We start from the raw sequence: 27,087 nt of genomic DNA, 5'->3' as shown, positions 1-27,087 counted from the left end.
TTTTTTAGCTTTTGGGATCTACACGGCATCAGAGAAAGACAGACAGGGACAGTAGGTATTTCCTTCCCACAAAGAAGTTTACGCTGTAAAGTAAAAGACCTTGAAAAAATGTTACCTTGGTATAAACCTCTTGAATATTTGGATTTATTTTGTAATATACAGTATAACTGTACAATTATTATGTTTTATATTAATATTTGTCTCTAAAGTAATTGGAAGTTCAATAAAAACATTTTCTGAAGAATACCTTTCCCAAAGCTAAGTGTTGTGGAAACATTATTCATTATTTTTTAATTTTAAATTGATTAAGAAAAGCATTTCAGAATCAATTAGCATTTGAACTATACATTTTTTTTAGACTTGATAATTGTGCGAATGTAACGTCAATTATTGTGTTTATTGTGCGTGTATTATTATGTATAAATGTTATTTGAGAAGTTGTCATTAGTGTTATAACCAGTTCAGTATGGGAATAGAACCAATTATGCTGCTTTAGCATTTCACTTTATGAGAAAATTGTTGTCTTTACTCTTTGCTAAGCTATTCTTGCATTTAATAATTCAATAGTCAGTCTGAACCATATTTCAACAGGGAAAAGGGGGCAGAAGCTTGTCTTTATTTTCCATGTATATTCAGTGTTGTACTCAGGGGAATGGTATATCCAAAAATAAGACTATAAATAAGAAATCAGTAGCCTTTTCTGTCTTGCTGCATTATGTGGGTTTGATATATGCTTCTGCAGCATTATTACTTACTCTGTTCAAATCAATGCTCTGAGCTTTCCTTTATGTGATTGATTTCTTCCAGATTAGCCTACAAAGTACGTGATTTAATAAACATCGCTGTTACCTGTTTACTAACACACAAATGTCTGCAGTATTACATACAGAGATACTATAGTTTCCAAAATGCTGCAATCAGTCATAAGATTTTGATGGTATAACTTTATTTGAATAGGAAAGAGAAAACAACTTTGGTCTTATGTAGTCAAAAGCAAAATAAAATTTCTTGTAGGAAATAGAAATAAGGCAAGAACTTGTAAAAGTCATGCTAGAATCTGTAGGAGATAATGATGAAAAGGAGAGATGCTTACTAGGGTATTCTCCTTTGTGATGCCACTTTCATTCCTCATAGAAGAAGCATTTTTTCCATATTTTTGTGTTCTTAAAGATTGTGGTAACAGATTGAAAAGTATCAGTAGCACCGTATAACTGTTCATGTCCCTCCCTAAAATATACCTATGAATATGTATCTTGCATTACTGTTTAGTGAAGGTTTTTGCAGAAATGAGGTGTCAGGGAAGAATTCAAATGTTTAGTGTGATGTAGTACTATTTAGAATTCAATGGGTTTGGGCTCCAGATAGAATGCCACCTCTTTAATAGGGTGTTATTTCATTGCCACAGCTGCTTTTCCATAGCAACTTACAGGTTGTTGATAGTTTGGGCAGCTATGTCTCTAAAGAGTTCCATGGAGGGCAAGGAAGGATTTTGCATGGCATTTGGACATTTACAACCAGATTTTTACAGGTGCTTACGGCTGGATTATATGAACCTGGTCTGGATACAGTTTTGTACAGGTTTCTGTTTGCCCTAACAAATCTATTTTTTGTATTTTTGCAATATGTCTCTGATATTCCCAAGACCAATGTTTTCTAGTGCTTTTCAACACTGAGAATTTTGTGTATAATCACTGATAGAAAACATAATGGCCTTCAAGCATTAATGGCCCATGCAGTTGGGAAGTTTGGAGAAAAATTTCATGAGAGATTACTGTGTAATATTTTAACGCAGATTTCCAAACACAATATTTTTCTTCTTCCTTCAAGTTCACTCTGTGTTCTTTAGTTTTCCTGATAATGGCCTGACATATCATTATTCCTCCCTATTTTTTTCTCGCTGTATATATGGTAGGTTTTTTTATCTTCATGCCTTTTGCAATATTGTATTCTCTAGAAGTAAATCTCAATACCTTCACAGTATTTCTCTGCTCAGATATAGGTTGCAGCCTGATATACAGCATGTTCCTTCAGTCTCTGTACCCAAATCAGTGTCTGGCCAGGTCAAAAAACAGTATTTCTTTAATGCTTTTAGAAATATTGTTGGGGTTCTATTAATCTTTCTCCAGGAAACTTGTATTTCTGATATTACCCTGTTTTCATCCACTTTCCTGGGAGATGGTTTTCCTTTTCAATTGCTGTACTGTTGTTTTTAATATTACTTAGCATTGTTGTCTTTTCCTACTACTTTGTATTGTGAAATTAAAATACCACTTTCAGCACAGAAACTATCATATTGCTTTTGAAGGATAGATATTATTCTAACCCCCCCAACACCTTGGGAAGTATTGTACAATATGATTCTATTCAGTCCACATTTTTATCAACATGATCACCATCACCTGCAGCCATCGTTCCATTTTAGAGCACAGGCCTACAGGTATTTTTTCCCTGTTTGCAATATCAGGCTATGAAGAAGATGAATGAAAGTTTCTTGCATGTTTTTGTCAGTGTGTTTTTATAGCTCCCACGAACGGTGATGGACTTGGCAGCCTAGAGACTGAAATCCTCTGTTTAATCACAGGCTAGGTATAGTTCAGCAGAAAGACATATTTCTGTACACAGCCCCTGTAGCACATCTAAGCCTTGAGCTGGAGAGCCTATCTTCTTTAAGTGAAAAAAAGCACTCGGGCCAGTCAGTCCCTGGCCTCATCTCTGGAACCATTGAAAAGAAGCATTCATGCCATTGAGTTTCATGACAGGAGCTAACGTCTAGTTGGAGTGGACTGAGAGTTCCCTTTCACTCATTTGGGAATTTCTTTCTGTAAGTTACTGAGAGGATGTAGCGTTCTATCCAGTTTGGAAGTTGTACGTCTGTGTGCATCAAGCTGTCACGTATCTCTTCAAAAGGCAGGAGGGTTTCCTGTCAGCTCACGTTTAGTCATGGACTCGATCTGAAGCTCATTAATGTCTGTAGGGTTTTTTTTTTCCTTTTCTTGTGTAAAATCTCAAAATCTGATAGCTAAAACTAGAGAACCAAGTAAAACAATAAACCTAATTCCTATTTTTAGAATGTTGAGATGTTTTATTTGAAAACAAAGCAAAACTAAGGCCCTTCAGAGACTCCTGCAGAATCCTAGGTCCACAGAAACAGTACTGCACAGAATTCTTGTGCGTGGTCATAAATTGTAATCTCTTAACATTGTTTAATGGTCTAGGTTGTATTCCTTTTCATAAAGATGTGTTTATGGGATTTTATTATTTTTTCCCTGAAAATCCAATGTCATGAAAGTATGTGCTATTCCAAAAGAAGTGTTGGCTATTAAATCTGCTAGAGATTATTTGACCTTTTTTTGTATTTTTCAGCTAACAGGACAAGTGACTTTGCAAATTGCCAGTGAACCAGTTTTGCCGTTTAATGCCCTCGACATCGCATTAGAAGTTCAGAACAGTCTTAAAGGTAATTTTTGTTAGAGGAATATTGTTCTTCATTAATATAGAGAAAAAAAGGATCATCTACTCCCTGATAACGGATTTTCAATTTCCATTTGAATGATAGCCAGTGATTTTACTAGTTGAACAATGTCATTATATAATGCTAAATAAAACACAGGTTTTGTCGCTAAATAAAGCTCTAACATGTTTACATTTCTTCTGATGTTACTCTGTCAGTTAAGCAATAATTAGTATTAAAATCTCATAATTACAGTCAAAGATAACAACCTATGTGACTGAACTTGATTTTAATTCCCTTCAAGGCTTTGTTCAGTACAAGCAAGAGGGGGCCTCTAATCTTGTGCCATTTGGCTCCTTAATTTTCACAATCGAGTTCCTTGTTTGATTGTTCCACTATCTCACCTTGTTGGCAGAGCACGCTAACTTTTCTCCTTTTTCAGGCATGACAAAGCACGATAATTTGCCAATACGTATTGTTTGAGTTGATTGAGCACTGAGAACCTGGAAGCTCTGTGTTTGAAACTGATCTTGGTGTGTTTGGGACAATGGGTTGGGGTTAGGGAGACCAACAAGAAAGTTCCTAGTCAGAAAGTAAACAGAAGTTACTGGTAACTTGGAAATGATGCAGATATAATTCTCATAGACTCTGGATTTGACACTGTTTGCAAGGTGTAGGCTGAATGCCTTGATATGAGACCGTTCCATTAAGATTGTGGAGCCATTACGAATATTCCTGTGTTGCCTTCTCATTTCTGGTTCTTTCTGTTGCCTTGTGGCCTTTTAAGACTTGATAAAAGAACCAGCATTCTGCAGTCTTTTTGTCCTATGTTGACAACAGAACCCAGCTAAGCCAATAGCCCTTGGCTTGAGCTGTTTAAGATAACACAGCTAAAGGGTGCAGTTGTGCATTCCCTTTGCTTCTGGAGCTGTTTTTTGTTGTGTTGGGTTTTTTTGTTTTTCCTATAGTTGGTAGAAAAATGTTCATAAGGAACTTATAAGGAACTAAATCCATTGTATGTAACTGAGATGTTCTCTGCTACTATCTAGACTACAAAATAATAATAAACCTTCTTATCAATTATAAGAAAAGAATATCTGTCTTAGCTGCAGTCCTGAGGACTAAGGAGGGAGAGGAAGCCTAGGTTCTAACACTAGCCAGTGTCACTCATTCATATAAGCTTTCTCTTTCAGTATCATCTGTCTTCCTCCTGCTGTTCTGTCCCTTTTCCCTTATAGTTTCCTCGTATCTTAGTGTATTCAAATGAGATCCAACACTGTCAAACATCACATATAGTTTAGTAGAATGTGAGATCTTATATCAAACTTAAAGATTTTGTGCAGTCTTGAGGTGTCTCCTCTGCATTTCATTCACTCCCTACAGTATAAAGTATCACTTTGTTGTAATACACATTCATAGAAGTATGATACTTTTTCTTTAATCTTTGCCATCCATCATTGTCAAGACCTAGGAGTCAGTAGGCTAGCATTGGTCTGGAATAAGTGAACATCCAAAAAGACAAGTAATTTTAGCTCTGTTGTGCCATATAAACGTTGGTTTAGTTCAGCCTAAGCACAGCAGGGAATGATCATCAGATAAAAAGTGTGGCTCAGCTGGTATTTCTTCAACTGAACATGAGATATCTGCTATTGTTCTTCCTTTTTTCTTTATTTTGAGTAACAGGAAGTGTTGATTTAAACTGACTTTTTTCCTCTAACTTCAGTTAGATCATTTATATCAACCACTTCAGGGGAGGGAAAATTATTTTCTAGGCTGTAGGGCCACCAGGATAAATTTTCTCCCAGCTGTTCACTTTGGAGTTTTGTTTAATGACTTTTCTCATGGCTTTCCTGTCTCGTCTATCTCTGACTTATGTCAAATAACCATTTTATTTTCATTTTGGAAACCAATAAGCCAGTGGTCTTTTTTCTGGTTACTTAAATGAGACGTTGTACTTTTTAACATGGCTTATGGATTTCTTCATTCTTCAAAAGATTTTATGTTGTCTGAGATTTCCAGTTCAAAGTTGCATTGTCTTAGTATACTATTTCCTTCTCCAACTCGATGCAAACTGTAATTGTAGAAAAGGTGAAGGGAAATCCACAAAACATGCTAGAAGATTTGTTCATTAGGCTTAATTTTATGCCACTGGGATCTGGTTCAGCCAGTTACTTAAACACACATTTTATTGCCTGTTGGACTTTCTCACATTCTTGAAGTTAAATCATATGCGTAAATACTTCAGTCACAGTTTTGCGGTCTCCTGGATGTCCTCACAAAAGGATGTGTGTGTCTTAATATTTCTTGATACTGCATTTATTTATGTTTCTAAAGGATTTAATTCTGCAATGTGGCGGGTATCTGTACTGTTAGCTCTGTTAAAGTCAGTAGGATGATACTTAGCACTTTATAAACCATTTCTTACATTCAGGATAGGCTGGATGGCAGCTTATAGGGAAATGTCATCCACAACATGTTTACATCTGGCTCGAGGCCTGTTCCTCAGAAAGATGGGGAAATGGCTGTTAAGCGACATGTGTTCTCTCTGTTTGCACACACCAGAACTCTTGGAAACAAGTTACTGCTTTTGCTTTTCCTGAAAGGAAGGGTTGTGACTGGAGAGACATTTCTTTTTGTGCATCTGCTAATGGTCTGATGTTTTAAGAGGAAACCTCGTGGTCATAAATTATATGAGATGGATTCCAAGGCTGAAATCCAGCTCCCTGGGGCTATTCAGGCTGTTATCTATCTGATCACAGATGCAATATTTTAGAGAAATTCATAAATAGGCAACAGTTTAAAATATTCTCATTTACTACACATTGCAGTTGTGCGGTGTTTGTGCCTTTCATGCATTTAAAATCAAGACCCACTGCAACTTGAATCAAATACAAGAATATCTCACTAGCCCTTGCATGCTATGAAAACCTACTTTATCTTTTGAGATACGGCACAGACAAGATGTCAGATCTGGTCTGTGAATGATACAAATGGTTCTTTTAAGCACTTCTGTAGAAGTATTATGTATGTATATGCAAGTACAAATGTATAAGCAAATGTATAAGCAAATACATACAAATGTATAAGCATTTGTGTGTAAGTATTTTGTATGTATGTAAGCATTTTTATTCAAAACCTATTCATATCATCTGCTGAATGCTTTTAGCACTGTGCACTCTGGACTTGCTCCTTGTAGCCTATCTTGCACTGTATTTGAGCCTCTTTGAAACTTAGTGTAGCAAGCTTGAGGGATTGATGATGGAGGTGTTAAAGTGTCTCATTAGGATCAAAACCCTTTCTGTGTCTTTGCACCTGACTGACTCAGCAACAGCGAGTTCAATCACAAACTCCACAAAAATAAAGGAAACGAGGTTTGATGCTAGCCACGTCTCTCACTTAGGTGCTGCTGGCTGTAGAAGCTGATATCGTTTCATTATTGCAGGTCACTGGGCCCACCGAGACTCATGCAGACCTTTCAAAAATTGGTGTTTGTTGCCCCAGCCTTAGACTGTGGCTGAGTAGTACTAGGCACACATGCTGATTCCTTAGTTGTGGCTTTCATCGCAGCCTGCTGAAGCCAGTAAGCAAACCAGATCAGCTGTAAGCCATCTCCAATAGGTACTGCCTGAGAGATGCCAACGAAGGCAAATTAAGTTAACTGGGAGTGAGATTTTCTGGTTTTCCCTATATAGAGAGGGCAAGGGCTGTGATTTCAAGCTCTTTGGCTGACACGGTGTCAATTATGTGTTGCTTCCTATCAGCTAGGCCCTTTCTTCTCCCCAGAATGGATGTTTTACAGATGTTACAGCAGCTGAAGTACTTGGGGTGATAATAGTAGGCAGTGCTAGCAGAAATTTAAAAATAATCTGGTTTATGATAAGCCATTTCCAGGAAAGTCTGCATGGCTTTCCACAGCCCTGGCTCAACCCATACATTTCAAAACATCAGTCTAAACTCTCTGTCCTTAGAAAAATCGATACAGAAACATCTCTCTGTCATTTACTTGATGGCTGCATACTCATTGCCTACAGCTATCTGCTAGTCTTCAGCTTGGCATCATTTTACCTGCTTGACCGTATTTCCCTGATCATTTAGGGTGCTTTTCAGAGTTACTTTCTCCATCTGCCTGTTATGCTCAGAAAGTTTCTTTTTTTACTGTTCCCACCCATTATTCTTGATTGCTACAGAGGTGAAAAATGCAACAGTTACTTATCTGTATGTATGATAGAAATACCTTCTTCGTCATGAGACATTGACAGCTTGTCTTCAGTATCCTTTCAGGGATATTATATATTAGTACTGGCAGACCTTTCATCAGCCTTTAAAAAAAAAAAAAATCACAGAAAAATGCATTTTCCATGGACAAAGCATTTGGTACTTAAGGGAAAGGATGAGCATCTATTCTGTATCAGTAGGCCATATATGTTTCAGCAGCTCTGTACAAAGTCATTGATAACTTCCTCTGTATTGACATGCATAACAATACGTCACTACAAGCCTTTTAATGATACCTCTTTGAAAAGAGGCTTGTTGTAGCAACATCACATCAGTTTGCTTGGGCAGTAGTAGTCATGACAGCAAAGTTGAAGCTGATGGCAACATATTCTTTGCACTGAGGATGTCTATGGATTTATGTTTCTGCCCCCTTTATGGTACTTTCCACAAAGCTTTCCCGTTCAGATTTTCCGCTGCCAGGTCTGATTGTGCAATTTTGCACAGCATGAAAAAAAATCTTCCTAGTGAATACAACACACCCTAGCTGATCTTGCATGTGCAAGCTAATCAGAACCCAAAGAAATTTCCCCTTTCTCTTACATGCAAACACGTGTTCACATGCATGGAGAGTGAGCGTCATGCCTTAAGCTGCTGATTTGTCTGTGCTCATTCTCCTGTAGATACTTATAGGCAAGTAAATTCGTACCCGAGGGCACAAACACAAGTTTAAAATGTTAAATCTCTAGAAGTACTTTTCATAAGAGCAATCAGTTACACAGGGAAAGGCTGTTGTAAAAATAAATATCTATTTGGTGTAACCTGTTTCTGAATAAAAACCAGTTATATTTAGCAAGTGTAATACAATTCAACAGTATAATTCTCTGACCAAGAGTATACATACTCCTGAGTCACCTTCTTGTATTTGCAATTTTATTTATTTAACAACTAAACAACTAGCTTAGATGATTCATCATGATTCATACTGGAGACAAAAGGACAAAGAATAGAAAATATAATAATGTGCCGTTGTTTTCTCTCGAGTGAAGTAACACTTGCAATTTTTTTTATTTTCTCTGTAGAAGCATCACAGGATGTTTAAGACATTATTAGTTAATACATCCTTTTCTTTAAGAATCATTTGTCCTTCTACTCCCAGGTTCTCAACTCGAGAAAAGCATAAATCACAGTTTCCCTTGGCAGTGAAGTTCAGTGTGTTGTGGTAAAAACTACTGATGCCCTTAGAGCTGTGTCCATAGTTCTCTGTGGTGACACTAGCCATAGACACTTGCAGGTTTTGTACTGAAGTATTAGAAAAGTGCTGGTTTAGAGTGTGATGTAAACAGTGCTTCTTACTCATGACTGTAAAATAAAATGTAGCTGGTTTATGAGCAAAATGCATGCTCTGGAGGAGGAGTGAGAGCATTTATAGGATTTTTATGTTTAAAAGGGTGGTCTGGTTGGCTTCATTTCCAAATATAAAATGATGTATTTTCCCTTTATGTCACCTTCCCTATTGAAAAGGCATAGCTGACATTTACAATTGTTTATATAATATTCAGAATAAAAATTGCAAATGTTGTATGTTACTTGGAATATGCAGTACTTTGCTGAAACCAAAGGATTCTTTCTAACAGGGTGAATTTAAACCTTTCCATACTGACACAAGTCCCAGGGTAAAGTATGCACAGTGCCTAGATTATATGCATGGAAATCATAAGTTCTTCAGCTGCCCAGGATGTTTCCCTGAGATTTGAAAATTGAGGATACTGATATTTAGCAAAATATCCCAAATGTACCAAGTTTATGTGCTTGGAGAACATTTTTCTGAGGCATCAACCTAACTTAATCAGACTTTAAATTGCTCCAGACTCCATCAGGAATGTACCAATCCTGTACATCAAGCTACTACAGCGCCTGTTATCTGTTCTAGTTAGGGAAAGGTGGATTGGGCAAGAGCCATTGACAAAGCAACCTTGTTCCAAACCGGGACAGACATAAACTGTCTTCTTTCACTCCTGTTCCCACAGGGAGCTTCTCTTCATTGTTGAAATTCATCTTGATAGCTCAGGAAATCTGACAGTTTCTCCCACACCAGCATCTGCCTCTCCATGTATTTTGGATCATTTCATGTTTTGCTAGATTGGAATGCGTTAGTCAGCTGAATGACAGGAGTGCATGGGGATCTATGATCTCCTTTCCCTTTGCTGAAATGTATCCAATAGCAAATCTTTTTCCAAACAAGAGCGAGAATATGTTATGTTCAGGTGTTTCCCTGAATTTCTTAGGTGTACCTATTTGCTTTTCCATTCCTGTTATATGCTCACCTTTCAGACTCCATCCATAAGTAGTTTGAGAAATGTGTTGATGTTCTATTTCCGATCTGTCCATATATTTATTAGACAAGGCACTTTAGTATTGATGCAACTTGCGTCTTGAACCACCTAGTTGGATTAGTCATCTCAGTCACTAAGATAGTGAACTCATTGAGGTTTGTCCATTCAACTAAGGGTGACACAGCTTCTAAAGCTGAAGGGTTTGTTTTGATTACGTCATCATTTGAAAGATCTAAGGATAGTTGATTTCCTTGTCCTTAATAGCCAAAGTGAATCTTGGCCTTAAAGATCATTTCTGGATCCTGGAAATGTTTGTGCTGACTGATGTCACTTTAGACTTTATATCAGGTTCAGACTCTGCTTTCTCTCTCCATGTGCTTGTAAAAATTAACAAGGTTTATGCACGCACTGGGAAAGGAAGGCATGCTCTTCACCTGCACAAGTGGGAGCAGACTGCACATTCACAGTGCTCCATTTCACGTATCATATTCTTCTTTCCGGACTACGAGCAGGGAAGTATCGAAACTGTGGTGTGCTCCAAAATGCGGTGGGCTTTTGTTCTTTTGGTGTCTGTGTATGATTACAAAGTAACAGTTAACACTCCAAGTTTAAAAAGTTTTGAAAATATTGACTGGATTAGAATATACATTTGGATATCAATTAAAGTGTTAGTTGGCTTATTGGTATATGATTTAAGTGATTAAGAGGAACAATTTCACATCCCCTTTACAACTGTTGTTAACCTCTAGGATTCTAAAATGTTGAACAAAATTCAATTAAATTCTGCATATTATGATTTTCTATACAGCAGTTAGTATGGAGTCTAAGCATAAGCTTTCAAACTTGAGAGCAGTAGCATCAAATGGCATTGAATAAATTCTGTACCAGAAGGAAATGTTACAGTTACTGATTTATAACCAGTGCTTCCTGCATGCCATTTTAATGGTAGATTTCAGGCTGTACCCCAAAATCACTCCTCATAGCTTACTAGATCTTAAAGCATCACAGCTCAAATTGATCTTTGAAAAATAGATCGGAGCTTATGCACAATGATCTATGGCTTTCCTTGATCCTTTACGCAATTCTCACAAGGGAAAAGAGGCTCAGGTTTTAATTGGACTATTAATTTTGACTTTTAAGCAAGAATAATAAGTAAAGTTTACTGAATCACTGGCAACTGCCTTTTTCTTACTGTTCCTAGGTGGTGAAGTAGACGTTCCTCAGCTGCTCGCAGTGGCATCACATCTGAGGGACACCGCAGAATTGTTCCAATCAGATGAGATGCGCCCAGCTAATGATCCCAAGGAGCGAGCTCCTATCAGAGTCAGGATGCTCAATGATGTGCTACAAAGCTTGGAGAAAAGCTTCCTGGTTCATCAAGCTCCTCCAGGACTCTACAGGTATGGTGTTCAACACAGTCTTCATTTAAGCTAAAATGGTAATCTCTCATTGCTTGGTTTTCAAAACTGTCATGCTCTTAAAAAAAAAACAACCCTCAGTGAGTATCCAGGATTAAAGCTGTTTTTTCCTATCTCATCCTTTCTGCAAAAAACATTAATTCATTACAATACAAGAGGTCATTAGAATGCAGCACTGTAGCATTTCTGTCATGACATCACTGCCAACAAGATGTACGATGTGATGGCAACTCAGGCAGCATGACAGATACTTGTGTTAGACGGTACAGTAAGCTTTCAGAAGAAGAAAATATTTTGAAGTCTAATACTGCTTGACAAGCTCCACCTATATTTTATTTAAAACTTTTACAGTTCATTGAAGATTCAGAATTATACAAGATACTGTGTAGCATTATTTAACATATTTAATTATATAGCAGTGTGTTTGGGTGCATTTCAACGAGTCAGAGGCAGTACAGTGGAATGAATGAGAGGGCCTTAGTCAGTCACCATTCATAACATCTTGTCTCTAGTTAGAATTATTCTTCAATATGTATTCAGCTGCACTACCCAGGTTGATTTTAAGATGTCAGAATCACTCCATCTTTCACTTTCTAAGAAAGAAGTCTACAGGTCTGTATCTCTCACCATGGATTCCTCTAAAAAAAAAAAAAAAAAAAAAAAAACCCAAAAAACCAAAAACCAAACCCACCACCAAAGAAAACCTTAGGGCAATCAGTAGCTTCAAAAAAGTTTGAAAAGCAAGAATTGGCCAAGCCTGCGCTAAGTAGTGCCTGGCCCTCCGGCTGCTCAGGAGAAGTAATAAGGTATGTGCATGTGCTTCATTACAAACTGTCTGCAGCACTGCATTGCAGCCCATCAATGTAGTGTTCTATAGCTTGACCCCAGAGAGATGTTTTGACTGCCCTGGGCTATAGAGTGAGGGCATCTGTGGGTTGTTTGACTTCAGCCCTACTGCGATTATTTTGAAGAACTCTGCAGCTGAAGATAGCCAGTGGCTCATCCATACTGCCCATTAGGAGGCTTCCCCAAGTAAAACTGTCCCTAAAGCCATACCTAGGTTTTAATTTAGGGGAAACCAGTTGGCATGCTCAAAAAAGAGAGCTCAGAAGTGAACTGACATACCTACACAGGAGACAGACAGGCGCCAGGACACAGATGTGAATGAGGTATGTATGTTATTTAGGAATATAAATTTACTTGCAACTAGAACTAACTAGAATAATAAAACTTTGTTGCAGTTGAAGGGGAAAATTGTCAAATGTCTTGTGCAAGTGACTGTTTCAAGTGGGCACAAAATAGACAGATAGTAGAGATAGGCTTTGGAAGAAAAACAGAAAGCTACAGCATCAGGAGGAAAAGATTCTTCCAAGCATAAGGAGTGGCATAAAACAAATGCAGTCATCTTATAACAAAAACAAAAGAAAAAAAAAAGAAAAAAGAAAGCTGTGGTGAACTCAACAGTGTCAATGAATAAAATCCCTACAGCTGTAATAATGAAAATATAATTATGATATTTGGGGAGGCACTAATTTACTTCATTCCTGCTGTGACTGGATTTATAATATAAAGAAATAAACCAAAATGTGATTAAATAAAGTCTAATATTGCAGATTTAGCACTGCTGTCTTTCTTGTCTGAACTGCTATGGTGTTGCAAAGGAGCCATAAAACTGCTTAACATAAAGTGTCTACATTGCATCGCAAAGGCACATTGTTGAATCTGGCCCAGTTCGTTATTTGTAGAAATAAATTACACCAAAACTTAGGATTCCAATAACAGGGGGTTTTGAGGACTTCTAATATTTAAATTCTTGCAGTATTAAGTTTGATGTTCATCAAGATGTAATTGCTAGATATACAGATATAATGTGAATTAGATTTTTCACCTTCCTGCTCTCAGCAGTACTTTGGCGCAGAGTGCGGTATTCATACAGGCAAAGTAGATAGTGTGTAAGTGAAAATTTTGTAATTTTTCCCCTCCTAATTTCACTACATTTGATACAAGATTTGACAGTAGACAATAAGGTTACTTCAGAGTTTGGGGGAAAACATTGGATTTGACTTTACTCTGAACTATTTTTACCTAACATCGTCTGGAGTATATAACAGTAAAGTACACCTTGTGTATCATCATTTAGATACTTATTTGAAAAAGGAATGCATTCTTTGTACTGTGCCAAGGTGTGTAATTATAGTGTAGATTTACCTTTAATGCAAACAGAATCGAGGACAGTGATAAATCTCTGATTTCCTTTCCTGACATTAAAAGTCTGCAGTACAGTTTCTTTTCAAAAAAAAGCACCTAACAATGTGTCTTTATTTGGGTTATTTTTCACCTTTTAGGGATTGAAAGTCCTTCTATTAATTGTTGCAGTTATATGAATCTATTTTGTGTTCTGAAGCTATAATTGTATCACAGGAACTCTAGAAGTACTTGAAAAAACTGATGTACTTTTTTTTTTTTTTTCCTCTTGTACAGATTTAAGCTTTTCTTTTTGTAATTTGGTAAAGAAAACAAACAAAAAAATCAGTCTCACAGCCAGGACTGTGTTTGCCATGTTTCATCCCAGTCAGAAAATTGATGGGCAAGTTATAAACCCCTGAAATAGTGGTTTATAATGGAAATGCTGGCAGCCCTTTAACTATAGCAGCACAAGCAGTGCAGCAATAAATACTATGCTTCATCTGTAAACAGAAATTTAGGATGCAGTTTGCAGCCTTGACCTTCAGGCTCCAACTGTGTTTAGATCATTAAGATTCCATAAATACTGTAATTTACAGCCTTCTGAAGGAAGAATTTGTGCACACAGTAAAGCACGTATTCTTCATGAAAAAATGATTGCTTCCTGTATACCCATTTGGACTCATATTCTCAACCTCAATCAAAGTACTTGACAAATTTGCTGAAGTTTAGGCATCATTTTTAGGCTTGTGTTTGTCCTAATTCACAGCTCTCTGGATCTATACTGTTTTCTTTTGTAGAACTTGAATTAAAAAGGAAAGGTGGATTTTTTGCTTTATTGCAGAAGGTGGGTTGCAACCTACTTGTGTTTGTCTGCTACAGGGGGACATCTTTTCTATTTCTTTTTTGTATGGTTTCTACACTCATTGCCATAGCTGTAGTCTTATACTGCATATATGTACTTAAAAAAAATAAGATGCTTCATTTCAATCAATGTCATAGGGCACTATTTGGGCATAGTTGATGCATTTTTCAATTATAATGAGCAATAAAATTATTCAAAGATACTAACAGAATTGAAATTATTTTAATTAATTTTTGATAATTATATAAGGATATCCTAACTAAATTTAAGTAATGATGATTGACATTGGCAGGTTATTCAATACAGTGTAAGTAAACACTGTAGTTTAGATTATTATCCTTCCTACCTGAACTTCATGACATTGAACTGAAAATTTGACAATAGCATACCTTCTCCATGATACTCTGTTTCCAACTGAGCTGGAAATATACGAGTACAGCTTTCATCAGGGTAGTTTAGTCTTATCCAGAAATTTAGGCAGAATGAAAAATAATAGGTTGAGAACTATTACCCTGTTTTGCAAGGGTTACCCTGGGGCTTGATTTGGGGTTAAAACAAAATCTCTGAGTTTTATTGTACCTGAAGAATTTCTGTGATTCCCAATGGAAACCCAAGGTAGAGTTTTTATTTCCAAAATAAATGTTTAAGAACAAAATAGGATAGCTACTGGGTTTTTTCATTTATCTGCCTTTGCTTCTCATAACATAATCATAATATTGATCATTTTCTGATTTATATTTTGTCTTTATTTTAATGAAATAATCAGTAGAAATTTGTAGCTATTTGTTTCTTTTCTTTAGCCATTTCTCACTCTCCACTCTTACAATGTATATTTGCACTGAATATTTCTGTCTATTTTCTGATGATCATAGTACCAATAACCATAGTTTACACTGCACTGGCATGTACGAAGCTAAAGAACAGAGATTCCATTACTTTAGGCACTGTGCATAGACGGTGAAAAAAAACCAACAAGATGAGCTCAAGCATATGTCTCAATAAGATGGTCAGCCTCAGCACAGATATAAGATAATTCTATAAATGCTGATATATATAAAAGATGATCCTATAAATACTCCTATATAGTAAGAACCCCCAAAATTCTTACCCTCATCAACATTCAATAAAGCATGTGTAGTTGCCTGCTAGGGACAGGAGAAGATGCTTTATCTCTGTATTCTAAACAAAGGGTGCTTCAGCTATAAATAAACATAGATCGAAGCAAAGACCTGGGGCAGTTTCCCTACAGCGAAAGCAGCTTGTCTGATAAGGTCAAGGAAATACTGATACTGATTAACCAAATCTCTACATGGCTTCTGAGAGAGAACAAAATTAATTTCTGTAAATTAATGTTTGTAAGGTGGGTAATCGAGCACACGCATCCATGCTGAGCGGTCTCTCCTCTTTGTCTCTTTCCTGAACACCTTTGTCTTTTGTGCGTCAGCTAATCCTTAAAACTCTAAGATTCTAAAAGTCTACTCTCATGCTTTTGCATCCTTCTCCCTCTATGAAAATACCCACCAAGACTGTGACACCAGCAATATCATGGATAACAAGACAGTATGTATCTTCCTGATGTTTATAAATATGGAGCTCAAATCTTATGTTTGCTTAGACCTAAGACCATTCCCCCTGCCCCCATTCCTTGTATATTTTATTATATTTTTTATATTTGCTGATCACCACGGCCTCTGACAACCTGTCAGCCTAAAGTATCTGTCAAGTCTGTGTGTTACACTCCTTAGGTATTTACACAGAGAGCTTGTCTTTTTGTTGAAAGGCATAGCACTTCTATGGCAGTGGAACAATGAATAATAGTGTTGCAAAGATATGAGATAATCAAGAAAACTTGGTGGAGTGTCAGGCAGAGAACACTCAGTGCAGTAAGATGTCCTCTCTTTTTGAAAATGTTTGATTTCTTCAGGTCCATGTCTAGAACTCAACCTAATCTTCATATTTGATAGATGCTGCTGCTACTAGATGTATCCAGTAGTAAGGATGCAGAGTTTCCTAGTGTAGCCTGTGATGCTACCTCCAAGATTTCCAAATCTAAGAGAGTCACTCACTAAAAGCAGAGTTTGTGTCTTTGGTCTTGAAAAGTAAAGTCCAAAAAAGGCACATGAGGGCTCGGGCTGTCATTTCTGCTCCAGTTAGGTGGTTTTTATTCTTAATGGACCATTGCTTAAGGATCAGTTGTGTCCTGACTGACAGTTCTTTTAACAATTCTATAAAAGAATCAAAGTCAACTTGTGTAAAATCTTTCATTTAAGAGTTTCATCTTAGGTTGCTGAGTTTATCCTGTCCACTAAGGCTGTATGCAACTGTCACCACTATTTATGGAACTATTACAAGGGCCATTGTGCTATGTCTAGTAGATGTAACTAAGTCAATTAATAAGTAGGTGAAAAGTAATGATTTCAAAACCAATCTGTGTTTTCAAGACATCCAGCAGTTCTTATTGCTCATTTGTGCAAGTTAAACTTCTTCCTTTTGCATCTTTTTATCATGAATACCCAGTGTGACATTAACACTTCATCGGGCTAAAAAATTACAACAAATCAATACCTTATAATGCACAGAATAAAATAACTTGCTATAAGCAGTGATATATTGTGCACTCTGAATTTGCCATAATGAAATGAAAGAACAATCAAAAGATGCTTTTAGCACCATACCAAAAGGTAATTTGCATCGCTACTAATCTCATGCTACTCAAGTTTTTGTTGTTCACCAGAACAAATGTTTTCCTTTCAGATTGAGATTTGTTATATACATTCTGGACATAGGTAGAGTCTACTGGATTTATTTCTCTTTTGCTGATAAACTGCAGCAGATTCTCTGGTGTCAAAATTCACATGCCCTAAGAGTCTAGTTTCTAGAGATACATCTAGTAGGAAAATTAAAGTCCTTATTAAACCTCCATGTGTAAACAAGCTGCTCAATGGATTTACAGAGGACAAGCATTAAAGATGCAAATATCCTGCTAATCTTAAACAATGACATGGGTAAACATGTAGTGCAATGTCATCTGAAAAAAACCCCCATACCTAGCCCAGAGTTTTCACAGAAGACAGTAATTCTGTCTCATTGTATAGACTCTTTGCAGATTAGTTTTTTTTCATTTTGAACTCTTCATTTGTGGCTTCAAGTAGAAAATATGCCTGTATAACTTGTTGTAATGTTTCAGACTATTTTAGTGACCTGAACCAAACACATGGAATATTTTTTTTTTTTTCTTGCATTGTCTTATGTGGAGCAGAGAGTGATTTGATATGGTGCTGATCATCCTTAGTGTGGGAAATACTGCAATAATTCATGTTGCACTAGCAGTAGTAGATAATGTTCTGTCTCGTATTATCTGCCATGTGCAATTTGTAAATACTATATTAGAATGGTGTTGGGGGAGAAGGAGAGAATTCTGTGCACTGATTTTAGAATAGCATACCTCTGATTTTGCCATTCAGTCAGAATAAATGAATTCTCGTCTTAGTGCACAGCAGTGATTTTCCATCTGACTTTTCACCCTATTATCTTGTATCTTTGAAAATTTGCATCTCTTTTTCTTCTATAATTGCTCCACATCTTATAAATGGACTTAAACTTTGTAGTATTTCTTGTTTCACTTTCTAATCCTTCACTGGTGTTTCTTGGCCCTGCAGTTCTTGTTCAGCGCCCTTTTCTCTGATACGCATTCATCCGAATGTATTTTTTTTTACACCTAAAATGTCATCCCATTTTCTTCTACCTTCTTCTTTCAATCTCAACAATGTTTCTGCAGTCTGATTGTAGTTTATGCAAATGTAAGTTAGAGATGATGAACTCAAATATTCAGGACAGAAGCAGTGACACACAGCTTCAGTAAGACTTGCTTCATCATAGCTCACTTCATGAACTACTAATGGCAAAAAAAAAATCACAGGAAATGTTCCAAGGATGGTTTCATGTTCTTTCCAAGAATGTGGGGAGACAAAAAGAAGTTTCATGAGATAGATGAACAGTGGCAGCTATGCACTGTCAAAAGATCTGAGATGCTGTTCAGTGCTTGGTAAATCTTCAGTTAATGATGATTTTCCTCCCAGTCTTTGGTAGCAGACACTCAATGAAAGTATTACGTTCTTGGTTTATATGCTTCTCTAAATAGTTGTGTGTCTGGTGACCAGGATTTATAAAAGTGGTGACAATCATGAGTCAGTATCCAGAGTTTTTACAGTACAGTCAAAAGTGTTATTTATCATAAAACTGAACAGACTGAGTCATTTCTGTAAGTCACCCCGATTAGAAAATAATTGATAAGAATATAAGGGCAATTCTTAACTGCCAGGTTATTTTTTCTAATCCTAAAACCAGAGACAAACCAGTTAGTTACTGGCATGACAAGCAATGATGCGAATTTAAACTAGGTTGGTACAAGCTAAGAAATATTTCCAGTCAAATCTTGAACACTAGATTCTAATAGCACTTATATAGCTATCACTGTCTTTAAAAAAATGCAATAATGTGTTCAGTTTAAAATCAAAATATGGGTCAAATTCATACATCCAAGTCACTAGCAGAATCTGGAGTAACAGCATTGATATAAGGTGCACTGAATGTATTTTATTCACTGTATTCCTTTTAAACGTTGTACCCAACCGTTACAGGGGGTATAGCATGGGTGTGAGGAAAAAAGGAACTTTCTTCTCTCTTGAGCAGCTACCAGAAGCCATCATAATTAAGATCACTTCCTATCCACTCAGATGGTGCAGATACTCAAAATGGGATTTGAGGGACTGGGAAGAAGATACAGTCATGAATCTGCTTATTCAGTGGATCAACATAATGTAGTAGTGGAATAAAGCAGTAACTCTGAATAGCATGAGAAGCTTTCCCCAGGATACCTTTTTCACCAGTGCAGCTCCCCAGGACAGGTATAGTTAGGAAAGTTTAGGAACAGTTTAGTTCATGATGGACCTGTAGGAACAATATTCTAACAGCATGAGCATTTTCTGTGCACTGGGCAACTTTGGGAAGGGTTCTGACCTAGTCCTCCCAGCCCCTCTGGGGGTGATTGAACAGCGCTGTGGTTATTCATTCTCTAGGCCAGAAAGATAGAATTTCATCCGCTGGGCTATTGACTTTAACATTCATCCACATGTAGAGCAATACGTTTATCCTAGCATGCATCGGTAGCAATTACTAGTTTGATAATGCTCTTACAAATTCCTGCTATGGTTATTATTTTTCTCATGACTGATAATCATGCTGAATTATACCCTTTCTTAATACTGAGAAGATGCAATAAAGTGAGTGTAACTCACGCTCAAAACAGCTGATCCATCTGAGTGGCAATTCAAATGTTTTTTCCTTTGGAATCACCGGTACATGTAATGACCATCAAGTAATGACTGTATTTGTTGTCTTGTAAATTTTTACTATTTAAAGAGCATTTGCTGCATAAATACTACTGAATTAGCCATCTGCAGAGATGTAATTATGGTTGACTTTAAAGCTTATTTAAACAGGGAACATGAAAATCTTTTCATTACACCTGCAAAAGCAGAAAACCACTATAATTAGGGATTATGTCATGGCTGGAAACCAGCTTTCTCACTTCCCTGATATGAATGGTAAACCTGGGTGCACATACCTTAATTTGTTTTCCCTGTATGTACTTCTCATTAATTTTCTTCCATCCTTTTAATTAGATTGATTTGTACACTTATAGACTTCTGTCTGTAGTATGCACCCATTATGTTCTGGATACAGTAAATATTATTATGTATATTTTAATTTAGCACATCATTGGTGGCCCTTAAGACAAGACTTCATCCAGGATGTATAATTCCTCATGCTTTCCACCAATGTGCATGGTCTTGACCTTGCAAAGAATCTGGGTTTTTTTTTGTATAGTGACATTTATTTGAATATGTGGCCTTATTAGATGTTTTAGCCCATTTCACAGCGGTTGTTTTGCTAACTGTACAAATCTTCTCACTGAGGGCTATTGAGTGAGCTCAGTGCAGAGCTGTCATGCCAACGCCTAGCAAGTCTTCCAAATAGGATACAGTTTCCATTCATTTTCCCTTGCTGGCAGATCTCACTCAGATCTGTGCTTGTGGTGCTAAATAGGCCAAGAATATTTGGTTTCAGAGAAAAATAGCCTATGGTCTCAGCTATATAAAGTATTAGATTTTGAATTTATTAAATATGACAGAAACTTAATATTTTATACATTATTTCATTTTTGTTATAAACAATAGGGTTGATAACATTTTTTAGATCTAAAACTATATGGTTCCACATTTTTGGTCATAACAGATAAGAACCACTCATTAATGTTGAAATATTAGCCAGGAACATTTCTTAAATATAGTACAAAATTAAGTGGAATTCATTGGAAAAATAGCTAATATGCAATACTCCTCCCCACTAACATATTACCCAGGCAATAGGGCTTAGAAGTTTGGTGGTGAGATCATTAACAGGAAAATTGCCTTAACTGGGATAAAGAAGGTGTTAATTTTGTGCATATGCATGCCATTGAAAGGTCATAAAAATATAACTTTAGGCATTTCTTTAAAGAACATATTAATTTTTTATCCATAGTTAACTCTTACAATAATGACCATTCTGATTTTGGCTATGATGATAATGGTCTCACGTCTCATGGTGTGGAGTTACTTAAGATGATAAAGAAAAAAATGATCAGAAAAAAATGATCAGAACTGGTCATCAAGTTCAAGCCAATTTACTGCATCAAACACTGGACACTGCTGCTTTGTTGAGAAATAGTATTGCTCCTTAAGAATCGGATGTTTTACATGATTTCTAAATAAAAATCCCTATGAAGCCTTCAGAACTTCAGCTGTGAGCCATTTGGAAATAATTTTATTAATTCACTTCCCTCAAGTCCTTCAAAATAGTAGCACATCTGCTTTGAATTTGAATATTTCAGACTGAGACATCCTTAAAAGAAAAATAGTTTCCTCCAAATTATTCAGCATAAGCATATGTTTCTTTCATTTGAAAAGCAAGTGCAGTATAAATGAATCAAAGAACAATATGCCTACATTTGTTACCAACGGCTACCTTATTTGAAATTTAACAAAGTATATTTCATACCAGTTGCTGCCAGCAAATAGAATTTTAAAATACAGTTATATTAACTTTGTTTAATGCATCATCACTCTTAATTATAGATGCAAGTCCTTGTTCCAAGAAATAAAAAAAAAAAAAAAAAAAAAATTGAAGGATTTTCAAGAAATTTTTACATTTCTATGGAGCATATATCATTCTCTGATCAGCTCCATATAGGGTTTGACAGCTCTATGGCAAAGAGTCTGATAGTGTGTTTTGTGGCTTCTTCAGGAATTTCTAGATAAAGTTGGTTAATTAATTTCTATAAAACCCTAGAGAAAATCATGCCTAATTAATTAGAGGACTGCTCTTTAGCAGTGATAAATAATTGCTTGCAACTTCTGAAGAACAAATGCAACCTACTTTTTCTTTTTCTTTCCACTTGTGTTCTGTGAAGTCATTCCATACTGTTGAGGCTGTAGAATTGATTCTTCTTACTGATCTTATTTACTCCAAAGAAAGAAAGAAGTTCCCTAAACTCAGCAAATGTTCAGCAGGGGAAAAGCCATGAATCCAAGGTAATGTTGATGTTCAGCCCTTGCAAAAAGGTATTTAATTGAAGCCTGATTTTGCTTAAACTCAGTCTTTAAACTAGTCAGACTTATTAGCTCCATTATACTTATTTGAGGCTGTTCCAGAACAACAGTCCCCTTATGATTAGCAACTTGCATCAAGCTTCCAGCTTCCATTTGTTCATGCTTATTTTATATTATACTAGAAGCTGTTTTGCTATCACAGGTGACGAAAATATAAAAAAATTACAGGAAGAAATGAAGTAATTACTGTTTATTTAATGAAAGTGAAAAAGTGTAGCTACAGGTTGTCATAGATACAGTATCCCATTTGAAATCTTTTCCAAGCTATCGCAGAGCATTGTCCTTTTATCAGAAAATCAAGACTAACATTCAGTTAGCTTTGCGTCAGCCTTTTCTGTTGACAATAATTAATCAACTATCAAAAGAATCAATTTCTTATATGTTTCAGAACAGAAAGTGAATGTAGAAATTTGGTCATAAAAATTCCCCAAACAACCTTTACTCAGCTTGATTTCTTTAATAGATCTTCCACTTTCTCTTTAGGATTCTGCATGCTCATACATGCAAACTGGAATTTAGCAGATGAATGCTGTAACGATCACCAAGATAGGTTTAAAGGTGGGAAGGTCTGTAGTTAGGGTTAGGATGGGTGTTCATGGAGTCAAGTCTGATAGGGTCACCTGTTTAGGGGAAGTTTGTTGGGAGTGATGAGAGCTAGCAGCTCCCTAAAGGAAGGGGAGCCAAGCATGATACTATGGCCGGCAGGGCAGTGGCTGCTCCAACCAGGCCTATAGTGCCTGAGCGATGCAAGCAGAGGAGGCCTGGGAGTGGCAGTCAGATTCAGCCAAGAGCCTTGGTCATCAGGGAAGCCCACAGTGATGCAAGTCAAGCCAGGAAATAGTCCACAGATCGGGGTCTGGATCAACTGGCTGCATCGCAGCAACAGAGCTGGAGACAGGCATACCTATGATGTAACTGAGGCCAGGACAGAAGACCCAGGGCTCAGGTGAAACAGGGCTCCTGGGCCTGTGAGCAGGGGGTGTGGGTAGTGGTCCCAGGTAAGGCTGGTCAGGGCCAGTAAGGTGTATGAGGGCACTCAAGGCCTTGCCAAAGATCTAAGGCTGGCAAAGTGCATCAAGCTGAAACTTACGCTAGAGTTAGGGTTAGGCTTTAGTAATAATTCAGTAAGAGATTACTGTGGTTTATGACAATGCATTCATTATGTTCAAAAAAGTACTATAATCAAAGATAACTGTAGGGAAATAAAAGATAATATATCTTGTAACCAGCTATCATTCTAGTTTGGCTTGTCTCTTTCCTTTGTTTATTTGGCAGGCAATCAAGCCAAACCAAGCCTCAAGACACCTCGCAGAGCTGCCAAAATCGGAATTTATTTTTTTAACAAGCCCTATTGTAAATTGGCCTCTCAGAAATGAATTCAGACTTGGAATAATTACCTCCTTGTAGTCCCAACAGGATTTTGTTAAATGCAGACTTACCATAACCTACATTTGACTCAATTAGAGGTGTCGTAACTCCTGTCTCTTATGCAAGATGAAGTTCTATCTGACAGGGACAGAATTTCTCTGGTTTACCACTGTCACATAACAATGCCTCTGAAATGCCTTTCAGTTGGTTAGACTTTATTTAGGTTTGATGTCTAGATTACCTGTAGCTTATCAGCTGCTGAGACCATGCAAATACTTATCTTCTGTCAGACTTTCACCTTTGAGTGTACATGATTTAAATGTGTCACTCTCTGTAACACATACGTGTAGAACAATTTGCAGTCCTATAAAGGAGAGCACTACATGGCTATCCTAAAAAAGGATAGGATGTGTATCAAACAAAAGTTAGGAGTAAAACATTACAAATAAAGGATCCTTAAATATGACCTGCTGAGCTTGTGAGCACTTAGGACGGTGAAGGAGTAGACTGACGTTTACAGCTAAATTGCCGTAAAAGTTTGGCTGCCATATCCCCATCTTCCCTGGTCACCTGCATGTTGTTTGATCACATGGCCCCAGAGCCAGTGACTTCCACCACTCGATCCAGCAAGAAATGAGCAATGTAGAAAAAAGTTTTTCCTCTGGATCAGCTATAATGACATGTAATGACAGTTACCACTGCATAAATTTTGTCTTGATAAAAGTTAGTCTTACATTGCTAGCAGGTCTAATTTTATAATTATAAACCTTCTGCCAGAAGAGTGCTGTGAAACAAAATAGGTAAGATAAAATAAGTGTATGAGGGTGTCAAAAAAGTTTTAAAAAATAAAAAGAGAAGAAAAGAGAAGCACTGTTGGAGATCAAAAGGATAAGGAGCTGAGAAGAAGAAGGGAAGCTTTCTGCACCCTCACCATAAAATTTTCTGAGGTACAAACTACCGTAAATAAATTAGTATAAATCAGCTCATGCACTTTCCAGGGAAGAAGAATTTCTAATATTTATATGTCCTACAATATTATAGTCTCCTTGCTTCAGTTTACTGAGGCTGATTCTTTTTTTTTTTAGAGGCATTTTACCTCTTTCAGTGGTACTGCCTGAAGTTATTAATTAGGTTTTCTACTTCAGCATTACACTTTTCAGGTCACTGTGATGTGTCGTTCAAACAACCCCATTAAGATGAATGATGTGTGTTGTAATTTCATTAGTGTCATCAAGAATGCATTGCACTTTTCTGTTTAGGTGTCTCTTTTTGTTTTGTGTGGGTCAGGCTGACTGTGTGAATTATATTTATAAGATCAAAATAGTTAAAGATGAAGGTAGATACTTAAGCAATTAGGCCAGAGGATGGAACTGTTGTTTTAGAGGTGTAGGCTACAAAACCAATTTGTATTAAGGAATGTTTAGGTAATTGAATTTCACAGTATAAATTAAAGTCTCTTGGTATCATTATGCATGTTGTGGTCACATAGTGCTATCTTGTGCCAATGAAATGCCTGGGTTTTATTTTTCAGTCCATGTGTAATCTTTAATGAAAACACTTTTCTGACTTGTAAAGGCTTGGAAGTAATAAACTGGACTAGCCATTTTTTTTCATTTGATGAAGCTTGGACAGAGATAAGAAGTAAAATTGTATAAATTGACTCTCATGAACATGCATAAAGAGAGAAGTCATTTTATGCAACAAAGAGGTGGCATGGCTTGCCAAGCAAAGATAAGTGGAAAATATAAGACCCTGGTGAGAATTCCTAGCAGAAAATCTGAAAAAAACAGGTGCTGTATAATGTTACTTATTATTATTTGCATACATAAGAAGAAAAAATAGGTTCTGTCATACTATGCAATCAGCTATGCTGAAGTCTTATTACAATCACAACAGTTTAGATATTCTTTTAAATTATGACAGCAGACTGCTTATCTCTTTCATTCATCAAACAACTAAGCTGTTCTCATTAGACACTGATTTGTACTGTAGTCACATGGGATGGGCTAGGAATATTTGTCTTTTACAGTGTATCACCTGCCTGTGGATTTCCTGTGGAATCACCTGTGATTCCAAAATCACAGCAGTAGAGTTATGCCATATTAACATCCTTGTATGTCAAGATAAATCATCTTTATAGCCTGGGTGCCATGTTTTGAGCACATTTGAAGATGGTATAGGGGGAAGATCTGTTCCTATTCGCCACAAATGTTTTCTCAGAAATCCCTAAACGTTCCAGTCTTCAGGTCATCCTCTCTTTAGAGTGATTTCTACCAGTCTAAGTTAGTGTTGCTCTGCTGATGGTTATTGTCTTATGACGTTTTTATTAGTTGACATTACCCCCAATAAAGGAATAGAAGAATCCTAATATAGACCGAGATGTCAGTGTTGTAGGCATTTGGAGCAGAATTCAAGCTCAGTGAAACTCTCCCAGTGACCAGCAACCAGATAGGACTGTCACATGCCTCCTGAGAGTAGAAAGTAATGTGATTATCTCTAGCATTGCCCCTGCTGTTCAAGGGCTTTGAGGGGTTGTGAACAGGCTTCTATCTCCCTGTGAACTATGGAAACTATAGAGGAGAGTTCTTCAAAAGCCTGGTTCTGCTCACACTGATCTCAGCAGGAGTCCCTGAATTGATTTCAGAGGGAACAAAATCAATCCTTTGAAAACTACAGTATTTCCCATAGCACAGCCTATCCTTAAAATCCAACCAACCAAGATTTATCTGGTTCTCAACATACAGTTTTCATTTACTATGTGACAGAAATGCTTTAGGGATAGTCCATAATATAACTTTAGTCACCTTTGAGTGTAAGCTGCATCATAGTCTCAAGGAACAGCACTATCATCTCAGAACTGAGGAAGCAGGCAGTTGTCCTCCTCTGGCTGCCACAGTGCAAGCTGAAGAAGTTAGTGCCACATCTCCTTGTTACTGTCCTCTTGACAGAGGTTTCTGTCCCCGCTGAGCTGGTCTTGCAAGTGCTCTTAACCTGTTTCAGTCTAGTCAGTGATGACCTACTATTTAAACTATGTAAGCTATTCTTCTACTGCAGTATTGGTTTTAAACCATTTCCCTCCTCTGTTTAAAACTATTACGTATTGCATAACGCTTGAAATCGCTAGATGTATTGGTGTCAGGGGATAAAAAGCTTACCATTCCTATTGCATAGTGCTGGGTTTGGATGTATACCCAATATAGGAAGGTAAAAGCATAAAGACTGAAAAGCTTTGTTATGAGGATAGGAGTTACTTTATATCTTCAAAAAACATTGCCCCTCATTCAAAGCATCTTTTCAAACTGAAAACACGGCAGAAGATTGTAGATATTCTGTGGTGTCATTTATTGGGCTACTGCATTACCATTCCCCCTTGTAGACTGGCAATTAGATGACTCGTATAATAAAATACACTTTGGTGGTCATCTGTCTTGTAGGTACTCAGCAGTTTTATTATTAATTTGGAGTTGTCATTGGGCCTGTTCCATCATGCACTTAGGTTACAAACAGAGTATCGACGTTGTCCTGCTTTCTTGCTGGTTTC

The 27,087-nt window shown here is 36.9% G+C and overlaps 1 protein-coding gene across 8 annotated transcripts in view; it reads left to right on the top strand.

The window, feature by feature from the left end:
• The window catches only part of NAALADL2 (N-acetylated alpha-linked acidic dipeptidase like 2), a 488,624-nt gene that overhangs the window by 457,095 nt on the left and 4,442 nt on the right, over nucleotides 1-27,087 (top strand). For all 8 annotated transcript variants that reach the window (XM_075761534.1, XM_075761530.1, XM_075761531.1 and 5 more), the window contains 2 exons: nucleotides 3,364-3,457; nucleotides 11,201-11,399. In XM_075761534.1, the coding sequence (XP_075617649.1) occupies nucleotides 3,364-3,457; nucleotides 11,201-11,399 (293 nt within the window). The remainder of the gene's footprint in view (nucleotides 1-3,363; nucleotides 3,458-11,200; nucleotides 11,400-27,087) is intronic.

The sequence above is a fragment of the Balearica regulorum genome, chromosome 9, assembly GCF_011004875.1.
Source record: "Balearica regulorum gibbericeps isolate bBalReg1 chromosome 9, bBalReg1.pri, whole genome shotgun sequence".
NCBI lineage: Eukaryota > Metazoa > Chordata > Aves > Gruiformes > Gruidae > Balearica > Balearica regulorum.
The sequence above is the reverse complement of the archived record's forward strand: the minus strand, read 5'-3'. Positions and strand labels throughout refer to the sequence as shown.